General features: G+C 42.2%; 1 protein-coding gene across 2 annotated transcripts in view; it reads right to left on the bottom strand.

Annotated features, from left to right (window-relative positions):
• Positions 1-7,805: 7,805 nt before the first annotated feature.
• Rnf150 (ring finger protein 150) overlaps positions 7,806-21,893 on the bottom strand; it is a 226,565-nt gene continuing 212,477 nt past the window's right edge. Inside the window, exon 7 of one of the 2 annotated variants that reach the window (XM_076864194.2) lies at positions 7,806-15,035. In XM_076864194.2, coding sequence (XP_076720309.1) covers positions 14,917-15,035 — 119 coding nt within the window. In that variant the 3' untranslated portion in view covers positions 7,806-14,916. Of the gene's footprint in view, positions 15,036-19,687; positions 19,817-21,893 lie in introns of those variants that run through there. The other variant, XM_077110142.1, reaches the window with a different exon arrangement.

The raw sequence follows: 21,893 nt of genomic DNA, 5'->3' as shown, positions 1-21,893 counted from the left end.
GAGGCTGGGGAATAACTTGGTGAGACCCTGTCTTAAAAAAAAAAAAAAAAAAAAGGTTTGTGTATGTAATTCAGTGATAGAGTGCCCTACGTTCATTCTTGTCCATGCATCTTACACACTTACATACATACACAACGCATACACCAGCTTTTCAGAACCTGAAAAACTTGGTTGTGTGAATAGTTTTACCACTTTCCAGCTGTGTGATCTTGGGCAAGTTATTCTTAGTGCCATCATCAGAATCTGTACAATGGGGTTAATAATAGTAACTTCCTAAAATTGTCATGGTGAAAGCTAATGCCTACAGGGCACTTACCTAGCCCCTGGTACACAGTGATCACTCAGGAGCCTGTCATTAGTGATAGCAGTGATCAAAAGTACTGTGCATTTATTTTAAGGACATTCCTGAGTTTATTCTTCGCTGGGAGCCAGTGCTCAGCATGCAGTTCTTTCCATGAATATGAAGCCTGGACTTGGTGACTTGGGCTAAATCCATCAAGCTTCCATGGTTTGCAGCTATTAGCTCCTCCCTGGTCCTGAGTGCATGTGGTCTAACCCAGAGATACAGTGCTGTTGGAGCCTGTGACTCAAGGGCAGAGTGTTCAGGCAGGTAAACTGGAGACACAGCCATGCTCAGACCCTGTGGGACCCTGGGGGTGAAGTCTAAGAATAAGCTTGGGGGCTGGGGTTGTGGCTCAGTAGCAGAGCCTTGCCTAGCATGTGTGAGGCACTGGGTTGGATTCTCAGCACCACATACAAATAAAGGTCCATTAACAATTAACTAAATAAAATAAATAAATAGGCTTGGCTATCCATTCCCCACCAAAATATAAAATAGGCTAAAGACGTCATAAGAGCAATGAAACATTTTTATAGGCAATATTTGGTCTTCTTCAAATCAATCATTGTAAGATCAAAGTGGCCAAGCCAAAGGAACAGTTTTATCCATTCTTTATCTACATCGATTTTGGTAGCTTGGCTGTTGAGCTCTGAACTGACTCCAAGGGTGGTTTTTAAGCTTTAAGGTACATAAGAACTTTCTGGAGGCCCTTTAAAACATTTATTTATTTATTTATTTATTTATTTATTTATTTATTTATTTATTTATTTATTTATGGTGTTAGGGATTGAACCCAGGAGCTCTTAACCACTGAGCCACACACCCAACCCTTTTTAATATTTTATTTAGAGAGAAGGTCATGCAAAGTTGCTTAGGGCATCGCTAAGTTGCTGAGGCTGGCTTTGAACTTTGATCCTCCTGCCTCGGCCTCCCAAACTGCTGGGATTATAGGCATAGATTATTGAGTCTGGCTTCTAAAACACTTATTTTATATCCTGCCCCTGATATGTTCACATCACCAATATTTCTGTACCTTCTTCCTCACTGAAACCTGTTTTATTTGTGTAATTTGAGTTTTTTTTTTTTGATCATAAATTTGGATTATATTCCTCAGAACTTGGCTTGTGAGAATTTTCTTGAGACCTGGGTTCAAAGAATGTTATTCTGGCACTGATACCCATTTAAGTCTACAAAATGCATGGTCTAACCTTTACTCTGGGATGGCTTTATACTAAATTTGTACTCTTGGCGTTCAGGCTACAGAGGCAGTTGGATTCTGCTGGTTTGCTACCTATGAGCTTGTGAATGGTTAGGGGACCACAGTGGGTGGGAGAGGCATGGTCTTTTCCTCACTTTATCTAGAACCCAGACAGTGCTGGTGAACACTGGCTACCTCCTCAGATAGGGATATTTTAAAATAATTTACCCATCAAGGGAGTGGTTTTTTTTTTATTAGAGCATTTTGGTTATACATAGTAGTTAGGTTCATTTTGAACAAATCTTACATGCATGAAATTTGACTTACTCTATTTCAGTTCCTATTCCCCTACATCCTTCCCCACCTCCCTCCCCCATTCTCCTTTCTCTACTCTATTGATCTTCCTTTTGCTGGCTTATGTATTTACTTTATTTGATTCTTTTTACATATACACAAAGGTGGAATTCCCTGTGGTATATTTATATACGCACAGAGCATGATTTTTTAAAGATTCATTCTGCATTTCCTCCCCTTTCCCATCCCTCCTCCTCCCTCTCCCTCTCCTTCTTCTTCTCCATTGATCTTCCCTGTGGTTTATGATATGCAATCCACGCCCCCGTCTCCCCTTATTTTGGTCTAACTTTTACATATGAGAGAAAACATTCAGGGCATCAGCTTTTGCGGGTGCTGTTTATGCCAGGTCTCAGGTTCTGTCCTTGAGCTTGGTTTCTGTTCCTTACAGGAGCATCCCAGACCCATCCTGCAGTATCCTTCTGTAGGGTCTTTAAGCTAAGAATGGGTGTCACATGTTTAAATGATTCTTAAAACAACATCAAGGAAAGTAACAAAACTCATATGTGGCCTATGAAGCCTTAAATATGTGTTACCTTTAACATATTTATTTATTTTTACAGGAAAAAAATATTTATGGATCCCTAGACCAGCAAGGATCAGAGAATGCACCCAGGTCAGACCTCATTTCTGGTGGTCTTGTTCCCCTGGGATAGACTTGCATTTTTCCTTTTTTATTATTTTGAGAGTTCAGGAATTTCTCTTCATTTCCCACCATCTTAGATATTCATCTTAAAGGGGATTTAATATATTTTATCTGTTGGGACTGGGGTTGTGGCTCAACAGTAAAGCTCTTGCTTAGTATGTGTGAGGCGCTGGGTTCCACCCTCAGCATCATTTAAAAATAAAAATAAATAAATTAAAGGTATCATGTCCATCTACAATTAAAAATATTTTATCTGTTATTTCCGGGTGTTCTGTAGTTGTGTGATTTCTCTGGATATGGAGTCCCCTGTAATAATTGGGGAAAGGAGTGCTCTCTCTTTACTTCCAGTCTTGCAAGTCTCTTGTCTAAGAAGAGTGGCTGTTGTCTGTGAGCCACTTTGGAAAGTACAATATCATAATGTAATATGCTTTGAAGGATAGGTCTAGAAGGTAGCTGCTTGCATTGGGATCGTTTTTTAAAAAATATCATTTATTTTAAAAAGCTTTATTGAGATAAAGACCATAAACCCCACACATGTGAAGTACATAATTCAATGGTTTATGGTCGCATTGGGAGATTAAGGCATCTTCCTGAATAGCTCAAAGTAGACAGCGTTCGCTGGGGACTCACGCTGTGGGTACGGCATGTGTGTGTTTGTATGTGTCCCTGTTTTACTGTGGTTGCAACCATCCTGTTTCTCAAAATTAGAATTTGCCTTTTTCAGATAGTTCATGTTAGGTGATAACCTTCCTATTAGTAGTCCACAGCTTTCAGTTTTTCATTTCCATTCTTGAGATTTTTTTTCCCCCTTGACCAGGTACTGAATCCAGGGGTGTGTAACCACTGAGCCACATCCCCAGCCCTTTTTCTTTTGAGACAGGGTTTTCCTAAGTTGCTTAGGGCCTCGTTAAATTGCCGAGGCTGGCCTTGAACCAGAGATCCCTCCTGCCTCAGTCTTCCAAGCCGCTGGGATTACACGAGGGCACCATCACGCCCAGCTTCATTCATGAGAATTTTGAGCAAAGAGGAGAAACCTATCTACTTATGGGAGTTATGTGGTACTGCTCAAAGTACTCTAGAAGGGGGGTCAGGGACCCCAAGTGCTGCCCCTGGCCCTGCCCCTCCCTTTTCTCTTCTTCCTCCTTGCTTCAAACTAAGGGAAACAGACATTAATGAGGCCAAAGGGCCACTTTTAAATTCCCCTAGTGCAGGGAAAGTTCCACGAATTGGACTTGTTCAGGTGCTGGCATTACCCCTCCCTCCCAGGCCACGGTCCCCTGCATTAGCCTTCCTGGGAGCTTTGTTGGTGCAAAACCCATCGGGCCCTGGCCCAGAGTGATGGAATCCTTATCCTCAGGACTAGCCCCATGTGTCTTCCACAACAGAAGAGCCTGAAGGGTCAGGGGGTTAATTTTTACTCCCCAGGATGCCCATAAAGATTGTCCCACACTGGTTGAGGACTTGGGGCGGTGTCCTATTTTGCTAGGTGCTGTGACAGAATCCAGGAGGGGGGATTTGATCATGGTGAGCAGAGGCCCCTGGTCTTTGGTGATGTGGTGGCCTCACTGTCCCTTATTTTGTTCTCACAGTTAGGAAGAAAGAATCAGCAGGTCTTGAAAGAGACACGTTTCCAGCCAGTATGACCAAATAAGAGGCAAAATAATTTCTGTTGTTGGATCACTTGTAAGAATGGAGCTAATCTTTTAAAATAACTCATACATATGAAACCTGTCCATCCTCTGGGTTTCTCATGACCTGCACTCCTCTTCCGTGGATAGCAATGATCATGGTGCAAAAGGAATTCACAGTCTCCCCTGCCCTCTCTCCCACCCAGCCTCCCCCACGCTGGAGCACTGTGTTCCTCCACCAAGGCAAGGAGCTGAGTGGCGATTCTAACGCTGGTTTGAAAGGAATTGCTGGGAAAAACTAAACACATTGGTGCTTTCAGAACTGCTGTTAAGTTTATAGTCCCTCCAACAGTGGGGACTAGCGGAGTAAGAGTTACAGGGTGCTTCGACATGTGGCTAAGTCATCCAGGGTCACTCCAGGTGATTTGGGGTTGGCACAAAATGACCACACCAAGGTGGAGAAAATACCTTTTTCTTGGGATTCTTCAGTGATGGTTCCTCTGCTCCAGCTCCCACAAGAGAAGAAGAAAAAAGAGAGAGAGAGGACGTTCTGAAGCCCCCCTTTGATTGAGACACTGGAGAAAGTTCCACCCCAATAGGTGGGGTCAGGTTTCAGGGGGTTGAGTCTAGCTTTGTGGTGTCTTGCTGTCAGCAGACGGACTGACATCTTGGAAGGCCACACCCATCTCAAGTGCTGTGTGGGGATCATAGGCAAATTGAGAGAAAAGGACACATCTGTCGCCAGCCCACACAGAGAGGCGTCACTTCAGTCCACTCAGGTGCTCATGCTCATGGCTCACAAACACACAGCCCGTGGCTGGCCCGACAACAGGGCAAAACTCTGGGGAGTTTGAACCTTCCATTCTCACAGGACGACTCTGCTGCATGACTTCTCCAAACTCCACCAAGCACAGTTTCTAAGTGGGGCGGGCCTCTCCTTCCCTGGGAACAGAGAGATACTTTGCTAAGTGGCTGCCCACTGTTCCCTGGCCTGTGTGTGCCCTGGGCAGCATCCGGGGACCTGTCCCCAGCACACACTTGTTGAGGTGGAGCAAGGTCCAGGCTGACAAGACCTGACCTTTCCCTAATGGACTCAGGATCAGGTTCAAGAGAGGCAAGGGTCTGTGGACTGTGTAATTAGACATATGGCAAACCGTAACCAGCAGCCCCTCCCACCCAGCTTGAATACCAACCTGTTCCACCCAATATGCAATGTCCAGTGCCATCCTGGAAAACATAATCCTTGCAAAAGCAGATTTTATCACTAATCAGACTCAGGAAGCGCTGTTATACAGTCCGAAATCGGTGGCATCATGAAGGGCTTTGTGAAAGTTTTAATAGCTAATACGTATTGTAGGAAGGCTGATCTCCCCTAGTCCACCTTGGAACTCTGTGCTGTCATCTTGAACACATACCAGCACGGGTCCCACGGGAACCCCTATCGAGTGGAAAGACTGGAATTGGAGTCAGGAGCGGTGGTGTCTAGATCCCAGGTCACAGTGTCCTACCTACACATCAGTGTCACAGCTGACCGTGGGTAACGTGTGGACGCAGGAGCAGAGGTCAAAGTGTGTTCCAATGTGGTAGGCTTCTCACTGCCCCAACGAACCTCAGACCCACCTTTCTATCTACAGACTAGGCATGGACCTCCCTAGGCAAAGCCTCCAGGTCACCTGTGCTTTCTGTTATCCACTTGGCAATGGAAGTGTTCTGAGTTTTTGCCAGTGGATTCTATGTGATCCCGAGTTCCAGGTGTGGCGCCTGGCCAGGGGGAAGTCCCCCACACAGGCTGAGCTGCACTTGGCATGTCCAGCCCTGTGCTTCTGCAGGAGGACTTACCTATCAGGGATCTTGGATGGGTCAGATTCAGGAAGCATAAACCACCCCAGGGAGCATGCACATTTTGAGGAGGTGACACCAACAAATCGGGACACCGTGGCCTTTGTCCTTTCCTGCCCCATCTTTCCACTCCAGTAGCCTCGTTTTAAAAATTTCCATCACTAATCCCTTGCTAATCCTAAGGGATGGCTGTTTGAAATCCTTTAGAAACGTACAAGTGGATATAAAAAAGGATGTGGCTGTGCCAACCCACCGGATGTCCCCACAGTGTAACCCTGCTTAGGGACATAAACCTACCTGAGACAGTAATGCCCATTAGCACTCAGTTCTCCCCAAATTGTACCCCCCCCCCAATTCAGCAGCCATTCTTATTCAGAATTGCTTAAAGGCTGTCAATCAATTCACCCAGGAGAGCAGAGCTCAGAGGAGGTGCGTGCCTGGCACTTGACTTACCTGAGAGAAATGAGGCAGTTATTGTCATCATCTTTGGTCTTTTGATACACTTCACAATTCAGCTGTAAAGAGATGTTTTGTAATCCATAGTGCTACTTCAGGAGCTTGAGGACAGGTGACAGTGTCAGGGGATACAGATGACACAACACAGGCATATGGTTCCATTTTATTAAAAAACAAAACCAAACAAAATTTTGCAGTGAAATTTCCTGCAATTCACAACCCTTGTGTTAAAACCTTGATAGTTGCAATATATATTTTTTAACCAGTACATAAGAACACGATTGCACTTATTTACATTGTAGTCTTCTATATAACAAAAATAATCACGTGGTATGGTTGCAACCAACTATCATCCTGTCTCCTCACTAGCCCAGCATGATACAAACTGTTGATTCTCTCCAAGCACACAGAGAATAGAATAAAGCAAAATAAAAATCTGTCTTCTAATAGAAGATCAATTCTTTCAAAGACAGGTTTTTTTTTTAAACCCAAATTTCTTTGTATATTAAGAGATAAAGTGCTTTGAAAAGAGTAGGGCAGGTGCCTGTGAAGGGGAAGAGGGAAGGAGATCTATACATAAAAAACGAACAACTGTATTGCCTTAACCACCCTCTGAATATGCAGATGACTATGTACAGAAAACAGTGCTTGGGTGAGATGGCTATATAATCCACTACCACATTACTTCATCAATTAAGAGTTCACCAGAGTCCAAATTCAAAACTCCCCATGAAAAAGCCACTAGGAGTATTTTTGTGTTTGTGTGTGTGATTTTTGATTCAGATGGCAACTAAATCAAGGAAGATCTTGATCTGACTCTGGCAAGATGAGATGGGACTGAAGACCTCTGGAAGCCTAGTGAAATGCGAACTGCAACACGGTTCATTTTAAAACAGAGCAAACGGTGTTAAGAAGAAAAAATAAAACCAGTGGATTCCCCTCTTGCTAACAGGGAGGTGCTGGAGATTGATTTATGTCATGTCTGATTAGTTCATAATTGTAAAAATCATTCTATGTAGCTTCTTTCTCCCAGTGGAAAATAATGATGTGCTATACAAAGGGCTCAGAAGAGTTGGAAGGCCCCCACCCCCATTTTTAAACTGGCAATTGCTGGTTATGGTCTGGTCTGCTGTCTACAAAACTGGGTGCTGTCTACAAAACTGGGTGTCTCACATGTACTGCTCAGGAGACTCCTGGAAATAAGAATCATCTCCCCCCAGCTCATGAACATTTGAAAGAATGGTACCTTTCAATTGTTTTCCTACAGGAAATGGCTGGAATGTAATTTTCACAAATATAAAATGACTTCAAGTTTTCTAAGTATAAGGGACATCCCACTATAAAAATAACAGCCCCTCCCCACCCTCTCCCACCCCAGAATCTTTCTAATTATAAACTGGTACAACCATTTCAGATTACTAATGTAAAAGCAGGAAGTAAATATAGTATGTACATGTACCAAACACATCAGCATTTCACACCGCTTGCAGGAAAGAAGCTCTTTTATGGATCTTCCTTCGCGATTTCACGAGAAGCGAGCTGGTAAGTTACGGGTCAGGCAGATCTCTGCTCAGAGCTCCGGACACATGTTCTAGCTAGAGGCGTCTTCTTTGCAAACAGAGCAAGAGTCCACGTCGACATTTTGCAGGAGAAAGGGCTGAAGATCTTCCACGAGGTCTCAAACTTTTAACTTTTCAGAGTTTGTGACATTCTTTCCTCTTTTGATAAACGTAGACTGAATGTTCAACTAATGAGGAGGAAAACTGTGATGGAAGGCAAATAACAAATTGTGGGAGGAATGGTGACCCAAGCCAAATTAATTTGCTGAAAGAGTAGCAGTATTGTTCCAGCAGAGGGCACCCTGCCCTTTGCAATATCATCCTACAGAACTGTAGGTACCACTGAGGCCAGCACTAATTCAGACTGCTAAGTCCACGCGTCTTCCTTAGCTGCTCTGCTGACGATCAGTACGGGCAACAGTTTGTTATTGTCTTCAAAGAGCAGGATATACTGCCACAGGCTAGCTCTTACACATGAAAATTCTTTGGCTATTTAAAATCTTCACATTCTCAAAGAGAACAATATTCTGAGTTCAATAAAGCGCTAGATTTGTCTGAAAGTTTTGCAGAAAAAGGGGCCTAGACATTAGACTTTCCAGATGGTGTGGTACTCAGGCCACAAGTCATTTATTTTAGATTTCTAGATTTAGTAAGGTCAGTCAACAGCCTGAAAAAGAAATCCCCTAAAGTTTCATTTAACAATGAACACCCCCTCCCTTTTATTTGTGAGAACATTAGGAGCAAATTTAGTCAATGGAAGAAACATGTGTCCATTTGGATGGCGATCAGTCTTTGGTTTATATAGCACACATGGTCCTCACATTTCTCTGTGTCCCCAAGTCCCTCCCTTGAGTATGAAGGACAAGCCCACGGGCATTCTGCCCAGAATGGCTGGGTCACTCAGGCGGAGTGCCCTGCTCCATGGATTTTCTCTCTTCCTGTGTTCAGAATGCAGTCTCTGAAGAGATGTATTCTCTTGCCTTATCGTTATCATCAGTGAATACCTATCAGGTGTTCGCAGAGCCAACAGCCCTGGAGTAAGTGCAAACATCAATCGTAGCACAGGATTAGACCAGCTCTGATGACAAAGGCTCCTGGAAAAGCCACTTGACTATGAAGCACAGGAGGCAGGGAAGGAGATGTAACTGACCTCTTCAGGGTCTTGTAGAACAAGCAGTTTTTGCAATTAAAGGGTGATCTGGACTCACTTTAGTTCTGGGATGGTAACTTAGTGCCATTAAAAGGCTCAAAACGGACGACTGGCTAAGGATCTCTCCACACTACCATTCCCATGACAAAGGGTCTGGGGTTGTGAGGTGGGAGGAAAGCAGGGAACGGAGAGAGGTAAATGGTAATGAGATCTCAGAATTCACTTATTTTTCAGGCTGTCTTAATCTTCACAATTATGAGGGTTTCAGCTCATGAATATTTAATTCCTTAAGCCCCGCCCCCGCCCCCCCTACAAAGCTCAGACCAGCTCTTAGTGCAGGGGATGGGCATTTCTCATCGCAGAAGCTTCCAGCCCTGCTTCGACCAGCTCTTGGCAGTCCCCGCTCCTGCCTTCCTGCAGGGTACGGGTCTGGTCCCACTGGAGCTTCATCATCAGCTGTGCTCATCAGTCCTGGACATGGAACAGCATGGACAGGGGCTTCTGAGGCACTGGACACTGCACAAGGAACCAGAGAGACCCCACTTTTTGGGGATAGTCTCTTTGGGCCTCCTTGTGAGTTTTAAGTGGCCCTCTGATCACTTATAAAGAGCAGCTGTTGTGCTACAATTTAAAAAAGCATGGGCGCCTCTCAGATACAGTACAACAACCCTGACCCTGGGGGCACACGGTGAACTAGGAAGGTCAAAAAGTCTAGTGGTGGAAGATCACAGATGTAGACAGCATTCTGGAATTTTCCACTATTTCTTAGGAAACTTTTCTGACAAGAAAATATGAAAAAAAAAAAAAAAGAAAAAAAATGGTAAGGGTTGGAGCTTGAGACAAAATTGATGTGAGAAGTGAAGGTGAGGCTCCCTGGTTTCAGGAGGAACTTAATTTGCCTCTAAAGTGACCTGGCTTTCCTATCAGAAGTAAGAATCACGGGTATGAGCGCACAATAAAAAGAAGAAAAACTCCAGCACGAGTAACAATCACAATACAAGAGCAACTCTGTGGCCATGGATTGTTTTTTTTTTTTTTTTTCTTTTCTTTTGGTCTTGAAGGTTAGAGTTTCTTGCAAGAAAGAAAATAAGAAAAAATGGAACATGGGAAAAGAGAAAGGAGGAGGAAAGGGAATATGGGAAAAGACAGACAGACAGACACCCTGTGTGTGTGTTTTGTTGTACAGTCAAACACATACACACAGAGAAGGAAAGATAAAGAAGTACAAGTAAGAGAATAGAAAAATGCTACTGGACATAGCCTTAGTGGCCCAAGTACCACAGAGGGATGGGTGCTTGCTGCACATGGGGGGGACTCCATACCCCAGATCTTCTGGAAGCATTTTGATTCTGTGAGATTTCTCTGCATTCAGCCAAGGTGATGCATTCAATGGACAACCACGTGCCATTTACTTCCTATGCTCTGTAAAAATGTTCTGCCCAAACAAAAGTCAGAAATAAGAAAGAATCCTATGTTAGAGTATCTGTCATCACGTTTGGTCCTGAAAGTTTGGTAGCCACAGGGATGTCAGGGAAGAAACTGAGATGACCACTGGGCACTGTGACTTTGGAGATGACCACACCCAGACCCATGAGCACCCACACGTGTTCCACTGGGATGAGGAAGTGCTAACAGCAAAAGAAAACAGCATGAAAACCTCTTATGAAACACAGTCACAGTCACAAGGACTCCCCTGCCACGTGACATCAAATCAGCTAGGAGTCTGCTGCTTTTATCCTTCTACCTTCTCCAGACTTTCTACCTGTCCTCTTGGCTGGGTGACTACAGTTGACCTTCCAGGGCTGATCAAAGTGAACAATCAATACTCAAATGCCATATTTATGATCAGAGCTCAGCTCTTCCAAAAGGACTAGCCACACAAGAAGTAGCAATTCCTAAAGGCGATTCTAAATTATTCTCAGAGATGCGAATGTTTTCTTCCCCACAGCCTCGGGGTTATGGGGAATGCTAATGTTGAGAGGAAAACTGGCTGCCAGAGTGGTCACAAGCCACAAGACCTAAAGATTCTTTCTCAGTAAGGCCACACAAAGTCTTGTATATAGAGTTACTATGTAATTTTTCACTCTTTCCTCCCAAATACATGAATACTAGCTGGAGCTTTAGGGTGAGGGTATACTGGAACTGGGCATAGGCCAACCACGAAGAAGAACTAGAGGATGAGGTACAGTTGGATGATTTCAGTCTGAAATTCTCTTTGGCTCCTAAGTGCCACCTATTAGCCTAAGGGTTTGTCCCAGAAGTGAGGGATAGAATTTCTTTCAGCACCAAATCCACATGGTTTGTGTGACTTAAAAAAAAAAAAAAAAACTGGTCGGAGAAGTGACAGTCAATGATAACAGACATCAGTTGATAGAAATTCAAGTAGAAATTTCAAAAAGGGTTGCTGAATCTTTATTCATTACAAAATCTGTGGGTCTCTGGGCCTCTCGTTAGGCGACTTGGGTGGTGTGTAGTTCTCCCTGTAGGTAATTAAGGTTTTAACTTACTCTTCTTTAAGGGAGGAATATTGGAGGAGCTCTAGACTTATGCAGCCTAATCGGTCACCACTAGACAAGTGGCCATTAGTGCTTGACATTTGTCTAATCCAAATTGAGATGTTCAGTGAGAGCAAAAGACACAATGGATTTAGAAGACTCAGTACAAAAAAAAGAATGGGACATGGTTCCTTGATGTTTTTTACACCAATTACATGTAAACAAAAATACTGAGTCAAATAAAACTTATTATAAAAATGACTTTACCTGTTTCGTTTTACTTTTTGAAATGTGGCTGGTAGAAAATTTAAAGTCATAGACTTCCATCATATTTCTACTGGATAATATTGGTCTACACCTTCTCTACAGAAAAATGCACATCTGCAAATACACATATAGATTGCATCACGTGTCATGTACCCTGTTGACCCTCATGTGAGGACCACTGGGTCCCCAGGTCAATCTCTTATTTGGGGGAGAAAGTAAAAAAGGCTACAAGGAAGGATTTTTCTCATTTATTTTGAAAGACAAATCTTCTGGTTAAATTTTTTTGTTTGTTTGTTTAATTACCAAGGCCACAGGGAAAGCCCTTCAAAACCTTCTGGTAATTGGAAAAATCTCACAGGCTTGGGGTGTTTGCAGCAGAATCTCTTAGAGGTTGGACCTACAGGCCTTGGATGGGCTTCTGGGTTCTCATATCATCCACTCCGTATTCTGTAGGGGTGGCTGTAGCCAAGAATTGCATATGCAACCAAATTTTGACTTACCTGATCATTGGTAGGAAGATAAAATACTTATCAGAGCTCTATACAGGCCAAGGGAATTTTCTTTCTGGGTATAGAATACAGTCATATTCCTATCGTTGTTGACCTACCCTAATTCCTCTATATTTAGGTTAATACCAAAGTTTTGCGGGCACAGCTTACTGAAAGAAGAACAGGTGATGCAGGTCGAAAAAGAAAAATAAACATCACTGAGATTAGGAATTCCACAGGGAGAATGAGGCTTCAAAGGTAACCAGAGATTGAGAACTATGTGACTGACAATAGTTCCGGAACGAGGCAGAACAAACCAACTTCTACTTGGTTTTAAAACTTATATCATTTATATCTTTTTCTCAGCCACACAGGAGTACCCAATCTCAAAGGCTGTTATTGTATGTGATGAGTCACTATGTCTTCCCTAGCTATAAAGCCTGCTTGCTAAAAGACATGGCTACCTGCAAAAAATGGATCCCACTGGCCAAGTGCTCAATGGGATTCTAAAGCTGGAAGGAGCTTTGGGAATTATCCTGCAACACTCTTCACTCAATAGGTGGAGTAGCCAGGGCCCCACAAGGGGGTAGCTGGTCAAGGACTCCTGTCCCCTGAGTTGGCGCTCTCCTCATTTCTTCCTGCCTGCTTTCCCTACCCCTAGAGGCTGGCTTTTATAACAGGAAGTGTTGGGTTAAATAAAATATAGGGACTTATGCCTGCCTGAAGGTAGGCATCATTTTCCCTGCTTGCTGCCTACTTAGAAACCACCAGATGGAAAATCATTAAAAGTGGTGGGAAAAGGAGAGCAGGTATTCCTCCACCTACACTCCACACTGAAGCCGACAGCGAGAGTGGACTGTAGGACCACGCTCTGTGTTTCAGTGAGTGGTAGCACAATGAGGTGTAAAAGCTCTCATCAAATATGAAAATACAGCTCAGTGAGAAAAATCTCTTCCTTTGTAGCTAGTCTAAGCAGCAGCATGGACATTGTCAGTTGCTTAGAGATGATAAGGTGGCCCATCTGATTGTCTGGGGACACAGGTCACTACCTGTCATCTCTGTATTATGGATAGTCTGAATACGTTACAAAATTACCCACTGGAAAAATAGCACATTTCTATCATAGTTACAAAAAAAAAAAAAAAGAAGAAGAAGCAAACATTTTAAAAACACAGGTGGATTTTAGAACTCATGGGATACCCCTTTTTTCTCTTCCTTTTATTTGTCTTTCTTAATCAGGATTAGCTTGATTTAGCAAATTCCTATGCAGTACTTTTTTGGTTCAAATGATTTATCAAGTGACATCTCATTCCTTACTTGGTATCTGCACACTCTCAGGGGACCCCTGGGAAGGTTATCTACTGAGGATTCACCTCAATCCTTCCACATGGTCTGGTGAGGTTAACAGAAGGGTATAGGCAGTAAGGTACGGTCCAGGTGCTACTGCAGCCCCCCCACTATATTTACCACTGGGCTTAAAGAGGATTGAGTTTTTTCTAAAGCTTCCATCCCCTGCAGAACCCACCTAAGGAGCTGACTACTTGCCTTGGGGAAATCAGCACAATGGGTATTTTGGTTTCAATGGAAAGAATGCGTGATCTTGGGTTTTCAATTTAGGTCTGCAGTCTCATAAGCAGCTGCCAAAGATTGGCATTTATACCTTGGAGGGGACCTCTGATTTCAGAATTTCAGCCAAAGACCCTAAACACCTGGGTGTACCTCCATGGAGCCCCTTTCTCATGTGGCCCTTGGCAGAACCCAGAAAGTGGGGGCCACTGTGATGTTCCCTAAAATAGTGAGCAGCGACTTCAGCAGAGTTAGAACTTAGTGTTGGGGGTCTCTGGCAGCTGGGATTTTCAAGACCCAAAGAATTTAGATTCTTAAGAAAGCTGGCCTCCTGCTGTTTCCGGGTGCTGAGGCACTTCTCAAAGCCATGCACAGTTCATGCTGAGAGGTCGAGACCAGAAGTCTCAGGGATGTAATATCAACCAGTCCTAACAGGAACTGGTGCTTCCAAACCGGACTCTTCATGAGAGCTAGAGTGAATCAAAGGGAAAAAACAAAAAACAAACAAAACAAAACAAAACAAAACACCCGAGTAGATGTAAACTACACACAGTCTTTACAAAGAAATCACCAAAGAAATCAATCTTTGAAAAACAAGGACAATAAGACTTGGAAAAAATTGAATTAAAACTAAGAAACCCTAAAGGTTTCCTTTCGTTCTCTACTTTAGGAGCTTTTGAAGTGTACGCCTACAAGGACACGGGAGGGAAGAATCAGCCTTCAACTTCCACACTGTCAATCAAGGACAAAGACTGTCCTGGAGATGCAACAGCATCCTGATTAAGGAGACTTTGGGTATTGCTTTCGTTATCATTCTTGGACGGAGCAGAGCGTCCTGGGGTTGCCAAGTGTCTGAAGGTGTGTGCCCGGTCCACGTATCGGAGCACTCATCCCCTTAGGTCCTACTACCTCCTCTTTTCTATGTTCGCCATTTCAAGATTTCACCTCTTCGCAGTCTTGGTCGGTGGAAAGTTCTACATCGGACAGTCCCACCTCCATTGCCATAATCAAGGAGATGTCAGAGTCGCTGCTTCCAGCCGGCTCCTGCTCACCTACGAGAACAAGCAAAGTCCACGGTGAGCACTGAGCTCTGCCTCCGCATGCTGCTTATGTGAACAGAACTGCTTCTAAAAACATTTCTTTTGGAGTCCAAGGGGAATAGTGATCATTCCTTAAACACTCCTCGCATCTCACACTACACCCCCAAATAAATTCTAAATGGGTCAAAAATTTAAACAATGACAACAACCCAAACTTAGTAAGGTTGGAAGGAAACCAATCATCTGAGCATATTTCTAAGTAGGAAAATATATATCGACTGCATCTGCCAGGGAAAGGAAAGTAATTGAATAATTTGCAAAAGAAAAGATCGACAAATGTGCATCCATTTTTAAAAATGTTACGAACATATAAAATAAAATCCAAAGGCATATGTCAGACTGGTTGGCCAAAAATTTCTCAAAGGATTGTATTCTTAATGATACAAAGCTTTAAGTTCATTAGGAAAAGGGTACAACAGAAAAAATACTCAAAGGTTACATTCACAGAAAAGTGTCATATAAATGACAAATAAATCAAAGGTAAAAATGATGAGCTCCTTTTTGCCTATGTAACCTTCACTTTTTAGAAACATGGTTTTACATTGATGAGTACATTCATAGGTACATTGGTACACTGATATAGAACTGTGGAATTTTCTTTATTATTTGAGGCATATTTGTACATTTTATGCAGTATATTATGGTAACTGAATATGTGTACCCGATGTATATTAATCACATCAAGGCAATGAGCTTTTCCATCTCTTCAAATATGAATCATTAAATGACTAGAAGAGTCACTTTGAAACATATCATAGATCATTTTAGCTGATATTTACCCTACTGTGGTACAGAAAAATCAGAAGTAATTCCTCCATTCTTGCCACAGTCTGGCTGGGCACAAAATCACGAGCCACTCACAGCTTTGTAGATTCAAACAGCAATTCTTTATTCCCGATCTCACACTGGCCCTCTACAAACACGTTCTGGGGAAATCCACGTTCTTTTCCCAAAATCACCTCCTCTGCCTCCCAAAAACTCTCTGAATCCCGGGAGAACTAAAGGGGAACTCAGGCAGCAGGATACGCCCTATTCCCAGCAGGAATAATCTTAAACCTGGAACCACCCTAAACCTGGATTGTCCTAAACCGGGAACACTATAAATCCAAGGAGAGCCTTAAACCCTGATCCGCCCTAAACCCGGATCCGCCCTGATCCTTGAGCAAGGTCACTTTACATGCAATGTCACTGCAAAATGTCCAAGGCAAGTCCTATTTCCACGAGTCCTTCCACTAAGCAACATGGGGTACGCTGGCAAGGAAATTGTCATACCTACTTGGCTAATGGCTCTCAGCACATTCTGTTTTCTGCTGCCCCTTATTGAACTTCTTCCCAATCCCCCTTCTTTCCTGCCCATCTGAGCTCTAGTGACCACCATTCCATTCCATCCTTCTGCCAGACTGCCTGGTTAGAATTGTGAAATTTAACCTAGAGATTTCATTTCTAGAATGTATTATAAAAAATAAATGAAGATGCAAAAATATTCTCTTAAGCCATTTTTTTTATAATAGCAAAAAAAGGTACCTCAAAATCCAAGAACAGAAAATATCTGAACAATCTATGCTACTTCTAAAGGACAATGTTCTTCTTACAACCATTAAAGTGAAGTTTCCAAAGAATTTGCAGTTACATGTGTAAATGCTTAACAGCATTTTCAGTACAACACTGTAGTGTTAAGTGAAAACAGAAGTACTCAAAGCTCTAAATGCAGAAGGGTTGATGGAGAACATTCACTAAAAGCAAGGAAACCCAAAATGCTAATGTGAGTTGTCTCTAGTTTGGGTAGTTACATTCATTTTCTTTAAAAGTTTATCTTGAAGTCCTATCTCCTAATATTCTGCAATGGATGTATCTCATGTATTCACTCAGACATTTATTGAGTCCCTATGACAAGCTAAAGAAGGTGCTAGATGGTAGGAATGTGAGAGCAAGACAATCCCTGTCTTCAAGGAACCTATTCTCTGGCTGGCAGGCAGACCACTAACAGGACAATTGCAACATGGTGTGTCAAGCACTCGGATGGAAGACGTACCAGATGCTGCAGGAGCAGGTGAGAGAGCTACATAATCACATGTCTGGTTGAAGAAGGTGTCCCACAGGGTACACTGCCTAAACTGAGTCACCCCAAATAATCTGCATTTTGGTGGGATGAATAAAATGGAGTAATTTTTTAAGCAATAGTAGTAGAAAGCATAGATGGCTGGAGGTGACGGGGAGCTCCGGGTAGTTAAGTATGTGTGACTGGAATGCAGAGTCAAGCTGGGAGTGTGCATGGGGGAGGCTGTCGAGCTGGGCTGCACAGAGGCAACTTTAAACCCAGAAGGTTTTGTACATTCTTCTGCCCTGCAGAAGAAACATGCAATTAAAAGACCAACAAAAATGTCTAAGTGCTAAAGAATGATGGTAGTTTTAAAATGTTTGCTTTGATAACCACTGATATTTTTTTTCCATGTTGAGGCACAGTTAAGGAAAATATATGAGTTTCATGAACGGCAGTGAATTCCTAAGATGCTTTAAAAGCAGACTAATAAAGAGACCTAACAAAGAGTTATGGCCTGAAGACTCAGTTTTAGAGAAATGGAGTGTTTCACAGGGGAATATAAACCCAAAGACTAAGCTCTGATATTTTTCCAAGACCCCTAAGTGCACGAAGCTCCCAGGGATATAATAAGATGAACAGCTAGAATATAACTTTGGAAGCAGCTTTAGCTTCTTAAAGGATTTAGTATTTAGTATTTGAAAATGGTGGCATTCTACAAATACATTGAGTCGTTTAGAAAAAAGCGAAGCTGTTTGCTTCACAATTCACAATGAAATACTTTCTAGGCTGGACACATGCACTCACAAGCACAGAATAATGAAAACTGGAATCTTTTTTTTCTCACATTTTTTATTAGTGTATTATAGTTGTACATAATGATGGGATTTGTTGTTGTATATCTGTACATGCACACAGTATAACAATATAATTTGACCAAAAGAAAACTTATTCCTAGAGATAAAAATGAGGACTATACACTGTAGGGAGTTTAATCTTTGTTTCTTCATCTTTCTGTGTATATGCACATTCACACACACACACACACATACTGGGATGGGATACCAGGGGTTGAACTCAGGGGCCCTCGACCACTGAGCCACATCCCTAGCCCTATTTTGTATCTTAGTTACAGACAGGGTCTCACTGAGTTGCTTAGTACCTCGGTGTTGCTGAGGCTGATTTGAACTTTCTATCCTCCTGTCTCAGCCTCCGGAGGTGCTGGTATTAAAGGCGGAGCCTCCACACCCAGTCATACATATTTTAATATACAAATCTTTCATCTTTATTCTTTGTCTTCAGAGCCAAATGATGCTTTCAATCTCCACCTTTGGGGAATTCCTAGTGCAAATTGGGAGGGTTCTCCTTCCCCACGGCTGCTTTCCCAGTAATCTCAGCACACGGTGGCTGGGTGGCCGAAGTGGAGGGCATGCCCTGGGCTGCTCCAGAGCGTGCCTTCCCTCTGCTGCCTGTGAGCAGTGGCCCTGGAGGGGCATGTCACAACCTACACGGCCAGACATAGAGGCTTGCTCCGTTTCTCGGCTCCACTGTGTCATTGGCTGCTCATCCCTTTTGTCCATTCTCCAGACTTTGTTATTGTTCTTCATTTCCCTGTCCATGTTGGTCTCTGTCTTAAAAAAATAAAACCCCTTTACCAGGTTTTTGAGAGGTTTCAGCAGAGACTGGAACTAGTTTTGTGTGTTTGATGCACTTTTTTTATTTAATGTTCTTCTTAAGGATCATAATGAGAAATATATATATGTAAATATGTATATACATATGTATATATTTTGTTCTCAAATATATATAGGTTTATGGTTCTCATAAATAGAATTATAAGTATGTATACACACACACACACACACACACACACAGATATATATGCTTGAAATTCTATTTATGGAGAAACTGGGAACCTATCTTAACTCTAGACCATCTTCTACCCAGCCATTAGTAATCACATGTGTTATTTCATGAAAGTCATTTTTCTCCTATAGGACTGAAATTTGATTGTTAAGAAAAGGAGAATTTGGAACTGTATGTACAGAGTTCTTTCTAGTTGCTGTTTACATATGTGTGGGTTGATGCCATTCTAGTCCAGTGTCTCATATGTGGTGGATTCTTAATAAGTAATTATTGAATAGAATTACTATAAGAAACAAAGTTGTTAAATATTTCTCTTTTTTACAACTTTTCAAGTTGTTATTTTTATTAAAAGTTTTTTTTTTTTTTTAAATCAAAACAAAGGCCTGCTTACTGTATTAATGTGTGTAAGTACACACTAACAGGAGAATTTGATAGTTACAAATATAATACAAACTAAAATCTTCTTCTTAAATCTTGAATCTTCATAAAAACGAGGACTGAACTCTGCAGGGAGGGTAGCCTTCATTTCTTCTCTCCTCCCTTGCTATGGTTTGGATCTGGAATGTCCCCAAGGCCCACATGTTAGGGTCTTGGTCCCAAGCTTGGTGCTAGTGGAAGGTGGTGGAAGCTTTAAGAAGTGGGGCCTAGTGGGCAAGGCCTTAGTTCATTTAGGGGCTGCCCTCAAAGTGGATAGTGGGATCTGGGTCTCTTTCTCTCAATTTTACATCAGCCATGAGGTGACTCGGCCATCTCTGCTACACATTGCTGCCGTGACACACTGCACCATGACAGATCTGAAGCAATGGGGCCAATGGCTATGGACTGAAACCTGCAAAATTGAGCCAAAATAAACATTTCTTCTTCATAATTGATTTACCTCCAGTATTTACCTATAATAACAGAAAGCGATCTATTACATCTCTCCACCCTCCCCACCCCTTTCTCTCCTCTCCTTCCTCCTCTTCCTTCTCTTTCTCCTCCTTCTCCATGGCTCATCAACCAGTTCAACTTACAAGAAGGCAAACTTTCCAGGTTAACATTAAACTGGAAATCAGCCCAAGAGCTTATTATGATGGAGTGATTTTATGACTTCCATATGGATCTAGTAAAATGGAAACACAGATGAGCAGCTCACTTACAGCAGCTCTACAGACACAGAGTTCATTGCTACGGGCAGTGGCAGCTTCTCACCTTCACTCCCGGCTCTGCAGCCACCAGCCTCAGCAGACTTCATGGATTCCTTCTCACCTTGGTGTTTTCTAAATGGGAAGGTGCAAATTGGAAAAAAAGGGAGGAGGCCATAGGGTTTGCTCTAACTATGGGCTGCTAAATTCATGGTGCTACTTTAGAAATTAAAATTGTCCTGCATAGCTTAAGAAAAAGTGAACTGAAATCAACAAAAAGATAGATTTGCAAAAATATTTGTATGTTGTAAATTGTTCCAACTTCATTCTCTAATTATTTCCCATTTAAAAATCTTCTTTTAAAAATGATTTGCAGACATTTGAAGTTATTCTTTAATATATCCAATGTTTTTCATTGAACTTGGTTTGTTCCATAATTTCTAAAAACAACCTTTTATTCTTTAATCAAGATAGATGTTTTTACTTTGAAGCCACGATAATATGAATGAAAACTCTGTCACTTAAACATTTAGAAGGCTCTCTGTTGGTGGTACTCACTGGAGATTGTCAGTAGCTGTCAACAACAAATGTTCACTACATTTTTCCTCCTTCCCTGTAAAAACTAATATAAAACTAATGCAAAAATAATATTTGCTTTCATTTAGTACAGCCCTTTGATGTAGGCATTATTATTCTTATTTCACAGATGAAAAATACTTTTATTCCATTTGATCCAGTAATGCAACATCTACTTAATATACCCTCTTCTCTGTTTTTTTTTTTCATTGTAAAGACATTGAGAGATTTTTAAACAGGGAATGATCTGACCTGCTTAATATTTTAAGAACTCATTAATGCTGCTAAGTGAAAACAGAAAAAACAAATGAACACGGTGGCTTGTTGTGGCAATAGGGCTGGATGTAAGGGCACAGAATGAAGGATAATTTTGAATGTTAGAAAAGCTATGGGCTGGACAATGGTAGCAACAGAGTAGAAAGTAGAAAATAATTATGTTTCTTGAGCGACACAGGAACCATTTATGGAGCTAGAGAAACTGGAGGAGAACACGTGCTAGAGATAGATCCAGAATTTAGCTTTGCATGTGCTTGAGTGTAGGATGCTTTTGAGACACAGGGGAGACGTGGAGGTGGCAGCTAGACAGAGAAGTCTGGAGTTTGGAGGGGAGGCCGGACCATTAACAAATTTGGGAGACTGCAGTACAGAGAAGGCATTTTAAACCGTGGACACAGATGATGCTCTCTAGGAAGAGATCGTAGAGTGGGAAGATAACTCTAGGGGGAGGTCTCTCAGGAACCCTAAAACTTACAGCCAAAGACTCAGACTGGTGCTGTCTGATGTTTTCTTTGGCCTTCATAATGTGTTTTTTTAAAAACATGAATTAGTCACCCATATTTAAAAGTCAGGATATTTTAAAATACAAATTTACATTTAATTTATCTTGGAAAAAGGAAGCTTTGGCAGCATACACCTGATTGCCAGATGGCAGCTGAATGACTGCTGCACTATGGAGGCCGAGGCACGTGGGTCTGGACTGCCACCAACACCAACAGCCCACTTCACTGGTTCACATCACTCGCCTGTGTAGACACTCACATTGGAAACCTCACATTTATCAGGACGGCACAGGACAGTGGAGGAGGTAAACTCTAGGGAGACTGGCAGGGATCAGGGTGGTCAGAGAAAAAGAAGAAAAGGAATGTGTCATTTTATTTTCTTCTTTTATCTTAAACACACGCCTTTTAATTTTTACCTCCTTCATAG

The sequence above is a fragment of the Callospermophilus lateralis genome, chromosome 8 (assembly GCF_048772815.1).
Source record: "Callospermophilus lateralis isolate mCalLat2 chromosome 8, mCalLat2.hap1, whole genome shotgun sequence".
NCBI lineage: Eukaryota > Metazoa > Chordata > Mammalia > Rodentia > Sciuridae > Callospermophilus > Callospermophilus lateralis.
Note: the sequence above shows the minus strand (reverse complement) of the source record. Positions and strands in the feature narration are given on the sequence as shown.